This window comes from Podarcis muralis, chromosome 18 (assembly GCF_964188315.1).
Source record: "Podarcis muralis chromosome 18, rPodMur119.hap1.1, whole genome shotgun sequence".
In the NCBI taxonomy this organism is placed as follows: Eukaryota; Metazoa; Chordata; class Lepidosauria; order Squamata; family Lacertidae; genus Podarcis; species Podarcis muralis.
In genome coordinates this window covers 10,384,099-10,401,529 of record NC_135672.1, presented here as the reverse complement: position 1 = coordinate 10,401,529, position 17,431 = coordinate 10,384,099, and the positions used below count along the sequence as shown (strand labels likewise).

The 17,431-nt window shown below is 49.9% G+C and overlaps 1 protein-coding gene across 3 annotated transcripts in view; it reads left to right on the top strand.

The window, feature by feature from the left end:
• SBNO2 (strawberry notch homolog 2) overlaps positions 1–17,431 on the top strand; it is a 108,008-nt gene that overhangs the window by 66,532 nt on the left and 24,045 nt on the right. For all 3 annotated transcript variants that reach the window (XM_028713313.2, XM_077921923.1, XM_028713315.2), the window contains 9 exons: positions 710–800; positions 2,796–2,939; positions 3,319–3,436; positions 4,918–5,023; positions 6,856–7,009; positions 8,203–8,379; positions 10,394–10,491; positions 13,072–13,154; positions 16,029–16,217. In XM_028713313.2, the coding sequence (XP_028569146.2) occupies positions 710–800; positions 2,796–2,939; positions 3,319–3,436; positions 4,918–5,023; positions 6,856–7,009; positions 8,203–8,379; positions 10,394–10,491; positions 13,072–13,154; positions 16,029–16,217 (1,160 nt within the window). The remainder of the gene's footprint in view (positions 1–709; positions 801–2,795; positions 2,940–3,318; positions 3,437–4,917; positions 5,024–6,855; positions 7,010–8,202; positions 8,380–10,393; positions 10,492–13,071; positions 13,155–16,028; positions 16,218–17,431) is intronic.

Sequence of the window (17,431 nt, the reverse complement as noted above, 5' to 3'; positions counted from 1 at the left end):
TTAAAAACACAATAACACATTAAAAACTTCCCTAAACAGGGCTGCCTTCAGTTGTCTTTTTAAAAGTAAAATAGTTGTTTATTGCCTTGACATCTGCGTTCCACAGGGCGGGTGCCACCACCAAAAAGGCCCTCTGCCTCCTTCCCTGTAACCTCACTTCTCGCAGGGAGGGAACCGCCAGAAGGCCCTCGGAGCTGGACCTCAGTGTCCGGGCTGAACAATGGGGGTGGAGACACTCCTTCAGGGATACTGGGCTGTTTAGGGCTTTCAAGGTCAGCCCCGACACTTTGAATTGTACTCGGAAATGTATTTAACACTATTACACCATAGAGGCTCTCTCTCTGTGAAAACAAGGCACACAAATGTATATTACAGAGGGGAAATTGTCAGTGTATTGAAGTGTTCAGAGTGCCGCACTACCCCCCGGGAGAGACCAGGGTTCAAATCGCCCACTCAGCCACAAAGCTCGCTGAGTGACCTGGAGGAGACAGGCCCGTCCCTGTCTCTCAGCCTAGCCTGCTTCGCAGGGTTGTTGTGCGGATAAAAAGGGGGAAGGGCTGTGCTTTCTTCTGGGCAGCCTCTCGGGGGCCGCATTTCAGCAGTGAGCAGGGCCAGAGATGAAATCGAGGGGGCTTTTTACCTTAGTACCGCTTCTGCGCTGATCCGCAGGTCCTCCCAGATCTTTACGCTCCCCGCTCTCATTTGTCAGGTTCAGCGCTTCAAACGATCTCAAGTACGATGCTGAGAGGGACCTGAAGGATATCGACGCCCCTGACATTCCTGTGCATGCTTTAAACAAGGTACAGAACCATCTCTCTCTCTCTCTCTAAATAGTATTTATTAGATTCTACAAATTCCTTGATGCTCAGCATCACAAGTAATAAAAGTCACACAAGGTCCTTCCGAATCTCAAGACTTCCCTCCTTCCCTCTGTGGGTTCTTTATGTAACTTTTCCAACTGCATATTATAAATCCATCTAATTTCCAACTGTATATTATAAGTCCATCTAATTTGCAATACGGGACGCGGGTGGCGCTGTGGGTTAAACCACAGAGCCTAGGACTTGCCGATCAGAAGGTCGGTGGTTTGAATCCCCGCAATGACGGGGTGAACTCCCATTGCTCAGTCCCTGCTCCTGCCAACCTAGCAGTAGGGAAGCACCTCAAAGTGCAAGTAGATAAATAGGTACCGCTCCGACGGGAAGGTAAACTGCGTTTCCATGCGCTGCTCTGGTTCGCCAGAAGCGGCTTAGTCCTGCTGGCCACATGACCCGGAAGCTGTACACTGGCTCCCTTGGCCAATAAAGCGAGATGAGCGCCGCAACCCCAGAGTCAGCCACGACTGGACCTAATGGTCAGGGGTCCCTTTACCCTTTACCCTACCCATCTGACTGGCTTGCTCCAGCCACTCTGGGCAGCTTCCAACATATATAAAAACCTTTACCTTTTTAATTGGCAATCCTCCCCTGTATCTAAAATCTATGTATCATTGCAAGAGTTAATTTGAAACCTGCCAAAGAGTTCAAGTCTTTGCAGAAGCATTATTCCTGTTGCGTCCCCCAACAGTTGCATGCTTTTATAGATGCGATTATATGCAAGTTGTTCATAATGTTGCGAGCTTGTATAAGCCTTCAGTCCAGTCAGAGAAGGGAGCTCCATTTTTATTTTTCCACCCTCTCTTGCCAAAATGCTGCCAAGCCAAAGATCCTGTCAGTTCCACACACACACCCCTGAATCCGGCTGCTTAATTTCCTCTCTCTTCTCCCCCTCTTTTTTATTATTATTTTTATTCAGAATTATAACAAGACATATTATCCAAAAACATATCATCCTTGTCCCCCCCCATTTTTCCTCCTTCCCCCCCTCCCACACAAAACCCACCCCCACCCCCCGACTTCCCTCAGTTCCAGTCTTTGGTTTCTCTGAGAATGCTGTTTTCTGCATGTTACAAAGTTGTAAAGGTAAAGGGACCCCTGACCATTAGGTCCAGTCGTGGCCGACTCTGGGGTTGTGGCGCTCATCTCACTTTACTGGCCGAGGGAGCCAGCATCCAGCTTCCGGGTCATGTGGCCAGCATGACTAAGCCGCTTCTGGCGAAACAGAGCAGCGCACGGAAACGCTGTTGACCTTCCCGCCGGAGGGGTACCTATTTATCTACTTGCACTTTGAAGTGCTTTCGAACTGTTAGGTTGGCAGGAGCAGGGACCGAGCAACGGGAGCTCACCCTGTCGTCGCATGGATTCGAACCGCCGACCTTCTGATCAGCAAGCCCCGTACAAAAGAGAGCCCCAACTTTTATTAGCTGCTAATCCCCATGTTAAAGGTAAAGGGGTAAAGGGACCCCTGACCATTAGGTCCAGTCATGGCCGACTCTGGGGTTGCGGCGCTCATCTCGCTTTACTGGCCGAGGGAGCCAGTGTACAGCTTCCGGGTCATGTGGCCAGCAGGACTAAGCCGCTTCTGGCGAACCAGAGCAGCGCACGGAAACGCCGTTTACCTTCCCACCAGAGCGGTACCTATTGATCTACTTGCACTTTGACGTGCTTTCGAACTGCTAGGTGGGCAGGAGCAGGGACTGAGCAACAGGCGCTCACCCTGTCGCGGACTAGATCCTCAAACTATTTAGCTGATTATTATCAATAAAAAGTTTGTGAATGTTTATTCAAAACCTGCCAAGGAGTCCGGTTCGCTTTGTTGCGTCTTCAGATACTTTATAAAGGGTTCCCATTCATCCTTAAAGTCACAGTTATCCTTGTCCCGTAGCTTATATGCTCTTTTCCCCCTCCTGACTCTAGATTAAATACGGCGACACAGCTACCTCGGAAGGAGTCTTATTTGCCACTTACTCGGCCCTCATCGGCGAAAGCCAAGCCGGTGGCCAGCACAGGACCCGCTTGAAGCAGATTCTGGATTGGTGCAAGGAAGATTTCGATGGTGTTGTATCCTAAGAGAAATGAACCGAGCTCTGCCCGTGTTCTTTGTGCACGCATGTCTTTCCGATGGTGCAACGCTCCAGGCCTCTCTTTTTTGCTCCGAAGAGCCTTCCTTTGCATATTTCCCTGCAGGTGGGTGGGCGGGGGCGCTTAAAATATCTGCCGCTATGTACTGTATTTTCTGCTCTATAAAACGCACCCGACCATAAGACGCACCTAGTTTTAGAGGAGGAGAACGGGGGCGGGGGGGGGGGGTTCCTCCTGATGTCCCCAGTCAATCTGGCCACCTCTACACCGTCAAGTAGTTTAATCTGGCGGTCCAGCTACATAATTTGACTATCTACTCGCATTCCCCCTGCTATCCTTAACGGATGCCCGCTTTCAGATTGTGTTTGACGAATGCCACAAAGCCAAAAATGCCAGCTCCACCAAGATGGGCAAAGCAGTATTGGACCTGCAGAACAAGCTGCCTCTCGCAAGGGTGGTTTATGCCAGTGCCACAGGTGAGTTCGGGGCGGTGGCGGTGGGGGGGTCTGCTTTGAGAACCTATAAGTGTGGGGGCCAGGCTATGCCCATCATGGGTTGGTATCATGAGAGCGTGCCGGTCAGTAATCACGCAGCTCATAGTCGGAGTTGACTCTCTCTCTCGTAGCAAAAACACAACCTGCACAGACTTGGTTGAATGTCTTGCCTAATGAGCAGAGCGGCTCCTTCCTTTCGGCGGTGGCTGGATCCTCCCAGGGCAAACATGTCTGTCCTCCAAATAAGGGGGCAGCAAATAATATCAATTTATTACTTATACCCAGCCGATCTGGCCGGGCCTCCCCAGCCACTCTGGGCGGCTCATCAGAATACAGTGGTACCTTGGGTTAAGTACTTAATTCGTTCCGGAGGTCCGTACTTAACCTGAAACAGTTCTTAACCTGAAGCACCACTTTAGCTAATGGGGCCTCCTGCTGCTGTCGCGCCGCCGGAGCTCAATTTCTGTACTCATCCTGAAGCAAAGTTCTTAACCTGAAGCACTATTTCTGGGTTAGTGGAGTCTGTAACCTGAAGCGTATGTAACCTGAGGTACCACTGTATTAAAAACATGACAAAATATCAACCATTAAAAACTTCCCTAAACAGGGCTGCCTTCATATGTCTGCTAAAAGTCAGGTAGTTGTTTATTTCCTTGACACCTGGTGGGTGCCACCACCGAGAAGGCCCTCTGCCTGGTTCCCGGTAATTTCCCTTCTGCAAGTGAGGGAACTGCCAGAAGGCCCTTGGAGCTGGATCTCAGTGAATGATAGGGGTGGAGACGCTCCTCCAGGTATACTGGGCTGAGGCCATTTAGGGCTTTCAAGGTCAGCACCAACACTTTGAATTGTGCTCGGAAACGTCCTGGGAGCCAATGTAGGTCTTTCAGGACTGGTGTTATATGGTCTCGATGGCCGCTCCCAGTCACCAGTCTAGCTGCCGCATTCTGGATTAGTTGTAGTTTCCAGGTCAGCTTCAAAGGTAGCCTCGCGGAGAGCACATTGCACTAGTCCAAGCGGGAGATAACCAGAGCATGCACCACTCTGGTGAGACAATCTGGGGGTAGGTAGGGTCTCAGCCTGCATACCAGATGGAGCTGGTAGACAGCTGCCCTGGACACAGAATTGACCTGTGCCTCCATGGACAGCTGTGAGTTCAAAACAACTCCCAGGCTGTGCACCTGGTTCTTCAGGGCACAGTTACCCCATTCAGGACCAGGGAGTCCTCCACACCTGCCCACCCCCCGTCCCCCCAAAACAGTACTTTTGTCAGGATCCAACCTCAAAGTAAACAAGAGTCACAAGATTGCATGGGAGGAGTCAAGAGTGATGCCAAACATGCAAGCAGGAGAAAACGGGTGATTTGCAGAGGAAAGAAGGGGATTTGGTGGAGGGGTATTAGAGGTAGTGATTGGTCAGGTTGCACCAAACTTTTCCTGACCTCTAAGCATTTGTGCTCTTGACAGGTGCCTCCGAGCCAAAGAACATGATTTACATGAGCCGGCTGGGTATTTGGGGAGAAGGGACGCCTTTCCGGTCATTTGACGACTTCCTATCGGCCATCGAGAAGCGGTATGTTTGGGGAAGCGGTGGTGATTTTCCATCTCCTTCGTTTCTTCCCGTCACTGTGAGAATTTTGAATTATACAAGTGAACAGACTCGACAATTTTTAAACCCAACCTGAACTGCAGACCTGACATATTCCCCACCCCGCTTACCAACAAAGTTATTTTGGTTTGTGGCTAGTTTGGCCGAGGACAAACTGCGTTTGGTTCAAGTGAAAGTTTACGGAAGGAAGTTTAGATCAACTTGTGGTTTCTCGACCTGGGTACAGTGGTGCCTCGCAAGACGAAATTAATTCGTTCCGCGAGTTTTGCCGCCTTGCGATTTTTTTCGTCTTGCGAAGCACGGTGTCGGGAAAGTTTTGGAAAAGCTTCAAAAATCACCAAAGTCTTCAAAAACCTCAAAAAAGGCTACCACACCGCGTTCTATGAGTTGCTCCTCGAAGTCAAGTCGCAACTGTATTAACGGTGTTAAGAAAAAGGAAACAAACTTGCAAGACGTTTCCGTCTTGCGAAGCAAGCCCATAGGGAAAAGCGTCTTGCGAAGCAGCTCAAAAAACCCTTTCGTCTTGCGGGTTTTTTGTCTTGCGAGGCATTCGTCTTGCGAGGTACCACTGTAGTTGTCTCTATAAACCGTGGTTTACGTAACCACGGTTTCTGGCTTGCACGTAGCAACAAGTTGCGGTTAGTGGAAACCAGGAAGCACGTAGGAAACTCCCTTCAAATCTTATTTTGCTTCAGGCTGTTTGGGACTGCGGAGTGTTGTTCTCCAGGAGTAGTATTTCCTAGCCTCTTCCTTTTCCGCTGCACAATTTTTTCAGCGATTTTTGCGAGCGTTTGCACACCCTCACTTGGAAAAAGTGGGTTACAAGCTTACACTTATTCTTTAAACGTCCCTTTTACGAAGAGGCACGCAGTAAGTTCATTGATCCCCTACTGGTGAGGCTTGCCGACCTCCTACAAAAGCAAAAATTTGACCTTTTGCTGTTAGGCAAAGACCAGAAGAAGACCTGGATGGTCGGCAGATTCTGTGTGCAAATCTGTAGACGCTGACCATCGCCCAATTCAAAATAGTCCAGCATGAAAATCCCCAAACCCGGTTCCATGGGTGACTCTGAGTCAACTCCCCGGGATAGTTTATTGTTGCACAGTGTGTCTAAATTCACTATTATAAAGGTAAAGGTACCCCTGCCCGTACAGGTCAGTCTTGACAGACTCTAGGGTTGTGCGCCCATCTCACTCAAGAGGCCGGGGGCCAGCGCTGTCCGGATACACTTCCGGGTCACGTGGCCAGCGTGACATCACTGCTCTGGCGAGCCAGAGCCGCACACGGAAACGCCGTTTACCTTCCTGCTAGTAAGCGGTCCCTATTTATCTACTTGCACCCGGGGGTGCTTTCGAACTGCTAGGTTGGCAGGCGCTGGGACCGAACAACGGGAGCGCACCCCGCCGCGGGGATTCGAACCGCCGCCTTTCGATCGGCAAGCCCTAGGCGCTGAGGCTTTTACCCACAGCGCCACCCGCGTCCCCAAATTCACTGTTGTACATTGTTTTAATTGTCTGTTTTACTGAATGTTTTTATTTTTAGTTTTTATCTGTTTTAAGTATCAGTTTTGTTTTTTGTCCACTTAATATTCTATTCTCTGACTGCTGGTCTATGACTGTAATAAACTGATTGAATTGTGAAATTGAATTGTGGGTTACAAGCGATCGGAAGCAAACAAACATCACCTTTTGAGCCGCGATGGTTTGATGGGCATGGACAGAGGCAGGCGGGGAGCCTTGTTCCGAAGTTCGGCCGTCTTCCCTCTTCCTCAACCACTGCTTTGGTCTCCCCCGCAGGGGTGTCGGTGCAATGGAGATTGTCGCCATGGACATGAAAGTGAGCGGGATGTACATTGCTCGGCAGCTCAGCTTTTCGGGGGTCACCTTCAGGATAGAGGAAATCCCACTGGACCCAGAGTATAAGCTTGTCTACAACAAGGCAGCCCAGCTGGTAAGCAGGGAGTTAACGCAAGGGTTAAAATTTCTGGAGCGCTAAGTGCTTCCTGCAGCCAATCAGAAGCCGCGCCTTGGTACCACTGTACTTTTATTTTTCCCAAAAATTTTTTATTAGTTTTCACAATATTATAAACAAACAAACAAGCACACAAGACAAACAAACATAAATCATAGCCTTATTAAAAATTACAGTTATTAACTTTGTTGAGTGACTTCCTCGCTTCCCCTTGGTTGAATTTCATTGCATATCTTTTTAACGGTTTTCCAAATCCCAATTTTTATGAAATTTAACTTAAACATTAACATCCTTAGATCTTCACCTTACGGAATTAAACATATTAATTCATCACTTAACATAAATGAAATCCTAAGCCCATTAAGTATCTGCAAGCTATTTTCAGTTAGTTTAACTTAACAAATTTAACTAAATAATCATTAAATTTATTCCACTCTTCCTGATACTCCTCCTCCTTCTGGTCTTTTTAGCTAACAAAATACGGGCAGCAGTTGTGGCATACAAAAATAATTTGACATCTTTCTTGGGCAGTTCCAAACCTGTTATTCCAAGAATAAAGGCCTCTGGTTTCTTTATAAATCTATTTTTCAACATTTTTTTCAATTCATTATACATCTTTTCCCAGAAGTCTTTCACGCTGGGACAGGTCCACCACATATGATAAAAGGTTCCTTCCTTTTCTTTACATTTCCAACATATATTGTCACTATTATGATATATCTCTGCTAATTTTGCAGGAGTCAAATACCACCTATACATCATTTTCATTATATTTTCCTTTAAGAAAGTACATGTGGTGAACTTGACCCCTTTCTTCCACAATCTTTCCCAATCCTCAAACATTATATTATGTACACTGTACTTTAAATGGTAAAACAGAAAAATTAATTTTTCTGAGAGCCAGTGTGGTGTAGTGGTTAAGAGCAATAGACTCGTAATCTGGGGAACCGGGTTCGCGTCTCCGCTCCTCCACATGCAGCTGCTGGGTGACCTTGGGCCAGTCTCACTTCTCTGAAGTCTCTCAGCCCCACTCACCTCACAGAGTGTTTGTTGTGGGGGAGGAAGGGAAAGGAGATTGTGAGCCGCTTTGAGACTCCCTAGGGTAGTGATAAAGCGGGATATCAAATCCAAACTCTTCTTCTTCTTCTAATTCCCTCCCCCTCTCTCTCTAGTGGGCAGAGGCCCTGGGGGTTTTCCAGAAAGCTGCTGACCTGATAGGCTTAGAGTCCCGGAAGTCTTTGTGGGGTCAGTTCTGGTCCGCCCACCAGCGCTTCTTCAAGTACCTCTGCATTGCTGCAAAGGTCCGGCGTCTCATCGAGTTGGCGAAGGAGGAACTGAACAAGGGCAAGGTGAGTCAGAGAGAGAATTTCCCGAAAGTCTTCGATGAGCTGGATGTTTGCTGGAGGTGCTGAGAGACCACACCTCCTAAAGAAACTATCGTTTGTCGCCGAACATTAACGCTGCCGGGTATTTTTGACGATAACCGGTTTTGTCGAAAGAGTAGTCTGGGTATACGATCCTGGAAGCTCAAGTAGTAATTGCAGCTCGGCTGGAAATTTGACCCTTGGTACCACTCATTCTGGAGGGTATCTGTAATGGAAGAAAATGCTCAGCATTTGAGATTTTGACCTGGCTAGAACCAGGGCTAGGGGACGCGGGTGGTGCTGTGGGTAAAACCTCAGCGCCTAGGACTTGCCGATCGCATGGTCGGCAGTTCGAATCCCCGCGGCGGGGTGCGCTCCCGTTGTTCGGTCCCAGCGCCTGCCAACCTAGCAGTTCGAAAGCACCCCTGGGTGCAAGTAGATAAATAGGGACTGCTTACCAGCGAGAAGGTAAACGGCGTTCCGTGTGCTGCCCTGGCTCGCCAGATGCAGCTTTGTCACTCTGGCCACGTGACCCGGAAGTGTCTGCGGACAGCGCTGGCCCCCGGCCTCTTAAGTGAGATGAGCGCACAACCCTAGAGTCTGTCAAGACTGGCCCGTATGGGCAGGGGTACCTTTACCTTTACCACTCATTCTGGAGGGTATCTGTAATGGAAGAAAATGCTCAGCATTTGAGATTTTGACCAGGGCTAGAACCTCTATCCCAGGGGTCTGCAACCCGCGGCTCCGGAGCCGCATGTGGCTCTTTTACACCTTTGCCGCGGCTCCGGGGCGGATACTAGCGAGGGGAGGAGGCGCATTGTGCACCCCGACACTCCCCACTGTGGCGGGCGCTGTACTGGCTGTGACGTCGCATGGGGGCGGGGCGTGCGTTAGTCACGCCCCGTCCCGACGTCACCTTCCCGCCCGATTGTGGCTCCCAGTTTTTTCCCCTTCGGAAACGGGTCCAAGTGGCTCTTTTTGTCTTAAAGGTTGCAGGCCCCTGTTCTAGACCCTTTTAATATGGTTTGGCATTTCTTTGTTGCATATAAAGCGGAGTCATCGTTTTCAAGGCGACCCAAGCTAGGTCAATTTAGAACTAGACTTGACAATCAGATAATTTCGATATTCTATAATTGGGCTTTGTTATTTTGATCCACACGCGACGGTATTATTATTACTTAATTGAATTTTTATACCTCCCGTCATCCAAGGATCACAGTATAAAACCACAAAAATACCTCGCATAGTAACAAACAAAAGCAATGCAGTCGTACCTTGGTTCTTGAACGCCTTGGTACTCGTACGTTTTGGCTCCTGAGCGCCAAAAACCCGGAAGTGAGTGTTCTGGTTTGCAAACGTTTTTCGGAAGCCGAACGTCCGACGCGGCTTCCGCTTGAGTGCAGGAAGCTCCTGCAGCCAATCAGAAGCCTCGCCTTGGTTTTTGAACGGTTTTGGGACTTGAACGTACCCCCAGAACGGATTAAGTTCAAGAACCAAGGAACTACTTACCCCCAGTTTCGCTTGTCATCTTTTAGTTTTCATCTGTTGCTATAACTGTTCTCTCTGTTATATGTGAAATGAAATTCAGGCGACCCCCCCATTTATGTGGGGTTTACATTCGGAGGCACCATGCGTTTATGTGAAATATGCGTATATCTGGGGGCGCCATTGACAAAGCCTGAAAACGCCTGCTAAACCTCTGGAAACCATTGAAAACCCCTTTAAAAAGAAAAATCAAACTCCACCACAATAGCACCCTCCAAACCTTCCTGCTAAAACTCCCAACTCTCAAAATTTGGTGCAAAGGCTCGTGAAATTGCACTCGCAAAGGATTCTGGGATTGCGCTAGCCGCTCTTTGGGCGGGGGCTGGTTTTGTGCGTGTGCTCCTTTTAAAGTGCCGCTTCCGGGTTTGTGAACGCCTGTAAACGGGGAGCTGAGCCGTACGGAATCTTTACCAAACAAACGCTCTCTTGGTCCCCCCCCCCCCCACTTCCGCAGTGTGTCGTGATCGGCCTGCAGTCGACAGGCGAGGCCCGAACCCGGGAGGTCCTGGACGAGAGCGAGGGGCAGCTGACCTGCTTCGTATCTGCTGCCGAGTGAGTTTGTGCGCATCCGGGGAAGGAGGGCCTGTTTCTCGCTGCGGCCTCCCAGAACCCAGCATTTTGGAGGTGGGGCGCTGCCCCACCCCCGAGCTCTCTCAACTGGGCTGGGAAGCAAGGAAGCGAGGTCTTCTCGGTGGTGGTGCCCTCCCATCCGTTATCAAGGAAATGAGTAACTATGCAACCTTTAGAAGACATCTGAAGACAGCCCTGCATAGGGGAAACTTTTTTAGGGTCAAATATTCTTTTATGCTTTTATATATGTTGGAAGCATCGGGACGTGGGCGGCGCTGTGAGTTAAACCACAGAGCCTAGGACTTGCCTATCAGAAGGTCAGTGGTTCAAATCCCTGTGATGGGGTGAGCTCCCTTTGCTCGGTCCCTGCTCCTGCCAACCTAGCAGTTTGAAAGCACGTCAAAGTGCAAGTAGATAAATAGGTACCGCTCTGGCGGGAAGCTAAACGGCGTTTCCGTGCGCTGCTCTGGTTCGCCAGAAGCGGCTTAGTCATGCTGGCCACATGACCCGGAAGCTGTACGTCAGCTCCCTCGGCCAGTAAAGCGAGATGAGCGCCACAACCCCAGAGTCGGCCACGACTGGACCTAATGGTCAGGGGTCCCTTTACCCTTTACTTATACGTTGGAAGCTGCTTAGAGTGGGGGCAACCCAGTCAGATGGGCGGGGTACAAATAATGAGATTATTATTATTATTATTATTATTATTATTATTATTATTATTATTATTATTATAAAACAGTGGCAGCGCTTAATAAGAATATCTGCTGGGGTCGCATGCGATATGCCTGCCCCGAGGTTCTCACTGTCGGTTCTAACCCTTTCCTCTTTCCTAACCCCCATCTCCCCTTTATAAATGAATGCTGGCTGGGTTCTGCTTCTACATTATCAAAATAAATTTTTTTTTGGGGGGGGAGCGGGGAGTGTTTGTTCTCATCCAAGCTCATGTGCTCACTACCGGTCTCGCTGACCAGCCTTCATGTCCCGGGAGCGGAGCGGGGCGGGGTAGCATCGGGTGAGATTGGGGCTTGGTGTGTACCCATAGAATCCCCTGTTTTGCCCCCATTTGCATCAAGTGACCCCCCATTTGTCCATGCATCCATCCTTACTTTTCCCATCTCCCCCTCACTGATTTTATTTTTTTTACCCTATCCACGTGTCAAGTCTCTTGCCCTTCTGGGTATACTTGGTCACACAAACACATCGCCCCAAGTCAGACTTGTTTTTCTCAGAACGTAATTGTGGCGTTGTGGGTTAAACCACAGAGCCTAGGACTTGCCAATCAGAAGGTCGGCAGTTCGCATCCCCGCAATGACGGGGTGAGCTCCCGTTGCTCGGTCCCTGCTCCTGTCCACCTAGCAGTTCGAAAGCACGTCAAAGTGCAAGTAGATAAATAGGTACCGCTCCGGCAGGAAGGTAAACGGCGTTTCCGTGCGCTGCTCTGGTTCGCCAGAAGCGGCTTAGTCCTGCTGGCCACATGACCCGGAAGCTGTACGCTGGCTCCTTCGGCCAATAAAGCGAGATGAGCACCGCAACCCCAGAGTCGGCCACGACCGGACCTAATGGTCAGGGGTCCCTTTACCTTTAAGTGTCAGGTGCTGTTGCGGTTGCTCGAGAGTAAGCAGGCAGGACTCCGACCTGTGTTTCACAGGCTTTATTTTGGTGCAGACTATTTACAGTGGAGAGCCCCAAGGCTCATGTCTGGCTCAATCGCTAGAAGAATCCGGGAATGGTCTTTTTATGTACCTCCCTCAACATAAAAAATTCGTTACCCTTAACCGTTTCCGCCCCTCCCTGCGCCTCAGATTACTGCGCAGGATGGGTGGTAGGAAGGGCATGCTTTCCGCCTCTCCGGCTCGCTCAGGAGCGGCGTTAAGGCTCTCACTAGCATCCTCTGGGACTTTCCTCCTCTCCGGAGGAGGAACTGCTTTGCAAGATTTTCGGAGGCTCCCTGTAACCCAACTGCCCTCCTATTTCTCGCCTCTAAGCCAGTGGCAGTTCCCTGACCGTAAGCAAAGGGCAGCTTCAAAAAAAATATACAAATCAGATTTTTATTTGCAATCTGGTGTGCGGAAATTTCATGGCCCAGGCTGCTTTCCGTGAGCCGCACTCACTGCCCGCCCCCCAACCCCAATATCTCTCCTCCCTCTCTGCTCCCCAAACCCAGTATGACTCCTAAGCTCCTTATAACTACTGGGCACAACCCCCCCCCCTTCCAAAGGCAGCTTCTGATTTGCTCAGCAAACCTGCCACAATCCCTCCATCGCCCGGCCTTCGTATTAGAACTCCCGAACATTCTGTGACGTCACACCAGCTCAGCCAATGGGCTGTCAGAAAGAAGCCGAGCGGCGGGATGCTTGTAGCATCACATCCAATCCCGAACAGGTTGTTTTTTTGGGGGTTGTTTGGGTGTTTCTGTTTTGCTTTCGTGTTTCCTTCAGTCTCTGTGTCCTTCCCCTTTGGGTTTACCTCTTTTCTTTTTTAAATAAATAAATACAGTCAGCGACGGTTTGGCTCCTCCTGACCGTTAAGAGTAAAATCTCTGCATCTCCCGACTCTTTTCAGAGGCGTCTTCCTCTCACTAATTAAGAAGCACTTTCCTTCAACCAAACGAAAAAGAGAGAGAGGAACTGGCATTAAGAGAAAACGTAAGACCCCGACCCCCGGCGCTCTCCCCTCCCCTCCTGAAACCTCACCCCCTCTCCCCCCATGCCCTCCTTGCAGTGCAGTCGCTATCTGCCGCGCCCCCCCCCCCATTTCTTCCCTTGCTTCCCTTCCCCCTCATCCCATCGCCAGCCTCCACTCGTGGTCTTTCGCCACCCCATCTCCCTTTTCTTTCTATTTCTTTCTGTTTCTTTATTTCTACACTGGTACCTTGGTTCTCAAACTTAATCTGTTCCGGAAGTCCATTCCAAAACCAAAGCATTTCAAAACCAAGGCGCGCTTTCCCATAGAAAGGAACGCAAAACGGATTGATCCGTTCCAGACTTTTAAAAACAACCCCAAAAACAGCAATTTAACGTGAATTTTGCCTTCTAACGAGACCATCGATCCATAAAATGAAAGCAGTAATCAACGTACTGCACTATAAAATAAATAAGACCATATTGTAGATGATGAAATTGAAAAAAAAAAAATTTCTTCTTACCTGCACTGATGATAGTCATTGTTTGGATTATCCATTTCCGCAGTCACACGATCGATCAATCAATCAATCAGTAGCTGAACTAGGTTCCACGCAGTCACAGAAACAAATGAACCGAAAAAGCCTCAAAAACAAAAATGCAAAATAAAGAGCAAATACAAAAGCGCCAAACTTAATGCCTTCCGGAAGTCCGTTTGACTTCCAAAATGTTCGAAAACGGCTTCTGATTAGTGCAGGTGCCCCAGAAACAATAGCCAACAGCTCTGCTTCCCAAAAACGTTTGAAAACCGAAACACTTCCGGGTTTTCGGCGTTTGGGAGCCAAGGCGTTTGGGAGCCAAGGCACTACTGTATTTATCTTTTCTACTCCTTTGCAGCAGGGACTCCCAGGCATGTGTTTAATTGCCCTGGTGGTCGTGGACTTAGAATGTAGCCTCCTCCCTCCCTCCCTCCTCCACCTCCTAAATGGATTTATTTTATTCATTTTTTGGAATCAAGTTGGTTTCCATCCAGCACACACACACACACACACACACAGGTCTTTGCCCTAGGTGTCTCTAAATGTGTGCAGAGGAGGGCAAACCAAAGCGATCAAGGGTCTGGAAGCCAAGCCTGATGAGGAGCGGTCGAAGGAGCTGGGCATGTTTAGCCTGGGAAAGAGGAAGCCGAGAGGAGATAGGATAGCCACCTTCAGATATCCGAAGGACCGTCACGTGAAAGTGGGGAGCAAGCTTGCTTTCTGCAGCTCCAGAGGGCTGACGGACCCAAATGATGAGAGATTCCGACTCAGCTTCAGGAAGAACTTTCTGGCAGCAAAAGCCCGTTCAGCGGTAGATGGGACTCCCTCGGAAGGCGGCGGTCTCTGCTTCGCTGGAGGCTTTGAAAGAGAGTTCGGGTGGTCTCCTGCCATAGATTCTTTCAACTTTGATTCCTGTATTGCAGGGAGTTGAACTTCATTGCAGGGAGTTGGGTTACCTGCATTTAAATGTAGAATTTCAGAGCTGGAAGATACCACAGGGGTTATCTTCCAGGAGCCTGCAATATAGGAATCTCAACTACATAGCTGTCAACCTTATTTGGTGGAAAAGACCCTTATCCCAGCGCCGTGTCCTGCTGTTGTCCCTTATTGATGATGTCCCTTCAATTTCCCGGGTTTCAAAGGAAGCAGCTCCTCTCCCTCCCTCCCTGCCGGCCAGGGAGGAGGGAGGCTCCAACTGGGTTGCTTGGCTGCGTTGCTCACCCAATAAGGAGTCTGGGGGGTGGAGCTTGCATGCCTTGTGCCGATCAAACCGGGAACGACTGGGGGGTGGAGCTTGCATGCCTTGTGCCGATCAAACCAGGAACGACTGGGGGGTGGAGCTTGCATGCCTTGTGCCGATCAAACCGGCCGCGTTGCCTGGGGACTCGCCTTTGCTCAGCGCTTCCCAGCGGAGAGGTGATGGTGGTTTTCCTTGCTGCATCCCCTTTGCCGGGTTGCTGCGCTGTGGGAACCACCGCTTGAGGCTTCGTTTGGCTGCTGGCTGGGCTTTCTGCCTTTGGCTCGGAGGGGCTCAGAAGCTGAACACACCTGTGCTTGGAAAACTGCTGATCCCTTATTTTCGAGGCTGCTGGCCCCTTATTTTCAAATCTGTAAGTTGACAGCTATGCTCAACTAAAGCGCCCCTGACCGATGGCCACCCAACCTCTGCTTAAAAACCTCCAAGGATGGAGAGTCCACAACTTCCCGAGGGAGACCATTCCACTGCATTTTTGGGCATCCCTTCCAACTCTTACAATTCTAAACCTGTCCTCAGCTTTTCATTTTCAAAAAGCCCCTTTTAGCTTTTAAATTTCTAGATTAACAAAGCACCACCTAGACTGCGTTTTTACTGGGGCGCTTGTAAGCATTTTCAAGGCGTGTGACAGTCCGACAGCATTCACTCCCCTAAAAGAAAAGAAAAGAAAAATGATTCAAGGCCCAGGTGTGCTGGTGGTGCAGAACGAAAGCGGTTGTCATCCAAATTTTTCTCCTTGTGATTTCTGGGGTGCTGGTTCTCTTCCTTTCTCTCCCCTCCTGTTCTTCGCCTGTTCTTAAAGCCTCGTTTTCACCCAGGCAGTCGGCCTGTCGCTCGTGTCGTTGAATGGTCTTTTATACCGGGAGGGTGGGACCAAACCCGCAGAACTCCCTGCGTGTATAAAAGCAGGGTGAAAAGGCTTCAGTCCTGACATGCTAGATGTTTTCATGCGGGGATTATTTTGCATGGAGCTGTAGTGGGAACTGGGCTTTCCTTCCCCCTTTCCGATAGCCCCTTCCCTCCCTTCCGTCTGCCCCGAGGCTCCCCTCTCTCTCAGCGGCCTCCCCCACTCACTTTCCCGCCCTGCCCCACCTTTTATTCCAGGGAAGCAGAAGGGCCGTGGGGCCAAGTTCCCCAAAAGTTGCGACCTCACCAGCAGCAGCGTCATCAAGATTAGTTCCGACAGCAGCTCTGATTCCGAAGGAGGGATGGAGAGCGATTTCAACTCGTCCCCGGAGTCCCTGTTCGAAAACGACGACGTGATCTTCAACGGTTACGCTTGCGACGATCGGGGTGAGGGGTTGTTTGGACTTTCTTATCGCCATTGTTAATTGCTGTCATCTTTAATCGCACCCAAAGGGACGCGGGCGGTGCTGTGGGTTAAGCCACAGAGCCTAGGACTTGCCGATCAGAAGGTTGGCGGTTCGAATCCCCACAATGACGGGGTGAGCTCCCGTTGCTTGGTCCCTGCTCCTGCCAACCTAGCAGTTCGAAAGCACTTCAAAGTGCAAGTAGATAAATAGGTACCGCTCCGGCGGGAAGGTCAGCGGCGTTTCCGTGCGCTGCTCTGGTTCGCCAGAAGCGGCTCAGTCATGCTGGCCACATGACCCGGAAGCTGTATGCCGGCTCCCTCAGCCAGTAAAGCGAGATGAGCGCCGCAACCCCAGAGTGGGTCACGACTGGACCTAATGGTCAGGGGTCCCTTTACCTTTACCTTAATCGTACCTACTGCCAGCCCTGCTCAGAGCAGACTCACGGACCAGAGTCGCCCACAGGGTGCAATCCACAACGGTTGCGTTGCACAGTTTGGAAAAGATTAAAACGAATTTTCACGGAGGATAAGGCTCTGAATCCCAGCTGCTAGGACTCTCTAGCGGGGAAGGAAGTATAGACGATACTTGTTTAGTCTTAAGTACAATGATCTTTGATATGTATGACTAACGAAAGAAACTTTGCCACGGCCGCTGTGATATCATTAGACTTGTCGTCCAGAAGATATTTAGTATAGTAGGCTTCAGATTTACCCAGCCAATTCCGCAAGTATTAGAAGTCAACCCAGAACTAGCCCTACTAAACATCTTCCAAGACAATAATGCCCACTTACATCACAAAGCTACTTTTCTCCTTCATGCAAGAAGTTTCCGTAAGAAGTTTCCGATCCTTAGCAAACGTCAGCAGAGGTTTTTTCCCTCTCCAATCCCTGCCCCATTGCATAGCTGGCAACCGTCCCTTATTTGGCGGGACAGTCCCTTATCCCAGCGCCGTGTCCCGCTGCTGTCCCTTATTGATGATGTCCCTTCAATTTCCCGGGTTTCAAAGGAAGCAGCTCCTCTCCCTCCCTCCCTGCCGGCCAGGGAGGAGGGAGGCTCCAACTGTGTTGCTTGGCTGCGTTGCTCACCCAATAAGGAGTCTAAGAACGACTGGGGGGTGGAGCTTGCATGCCTTGTGCCAATCAAATTGCCTTTGCTCAGCGCTTCCCAGCGGAGAGGTGACGGTGGTTTTCCTTG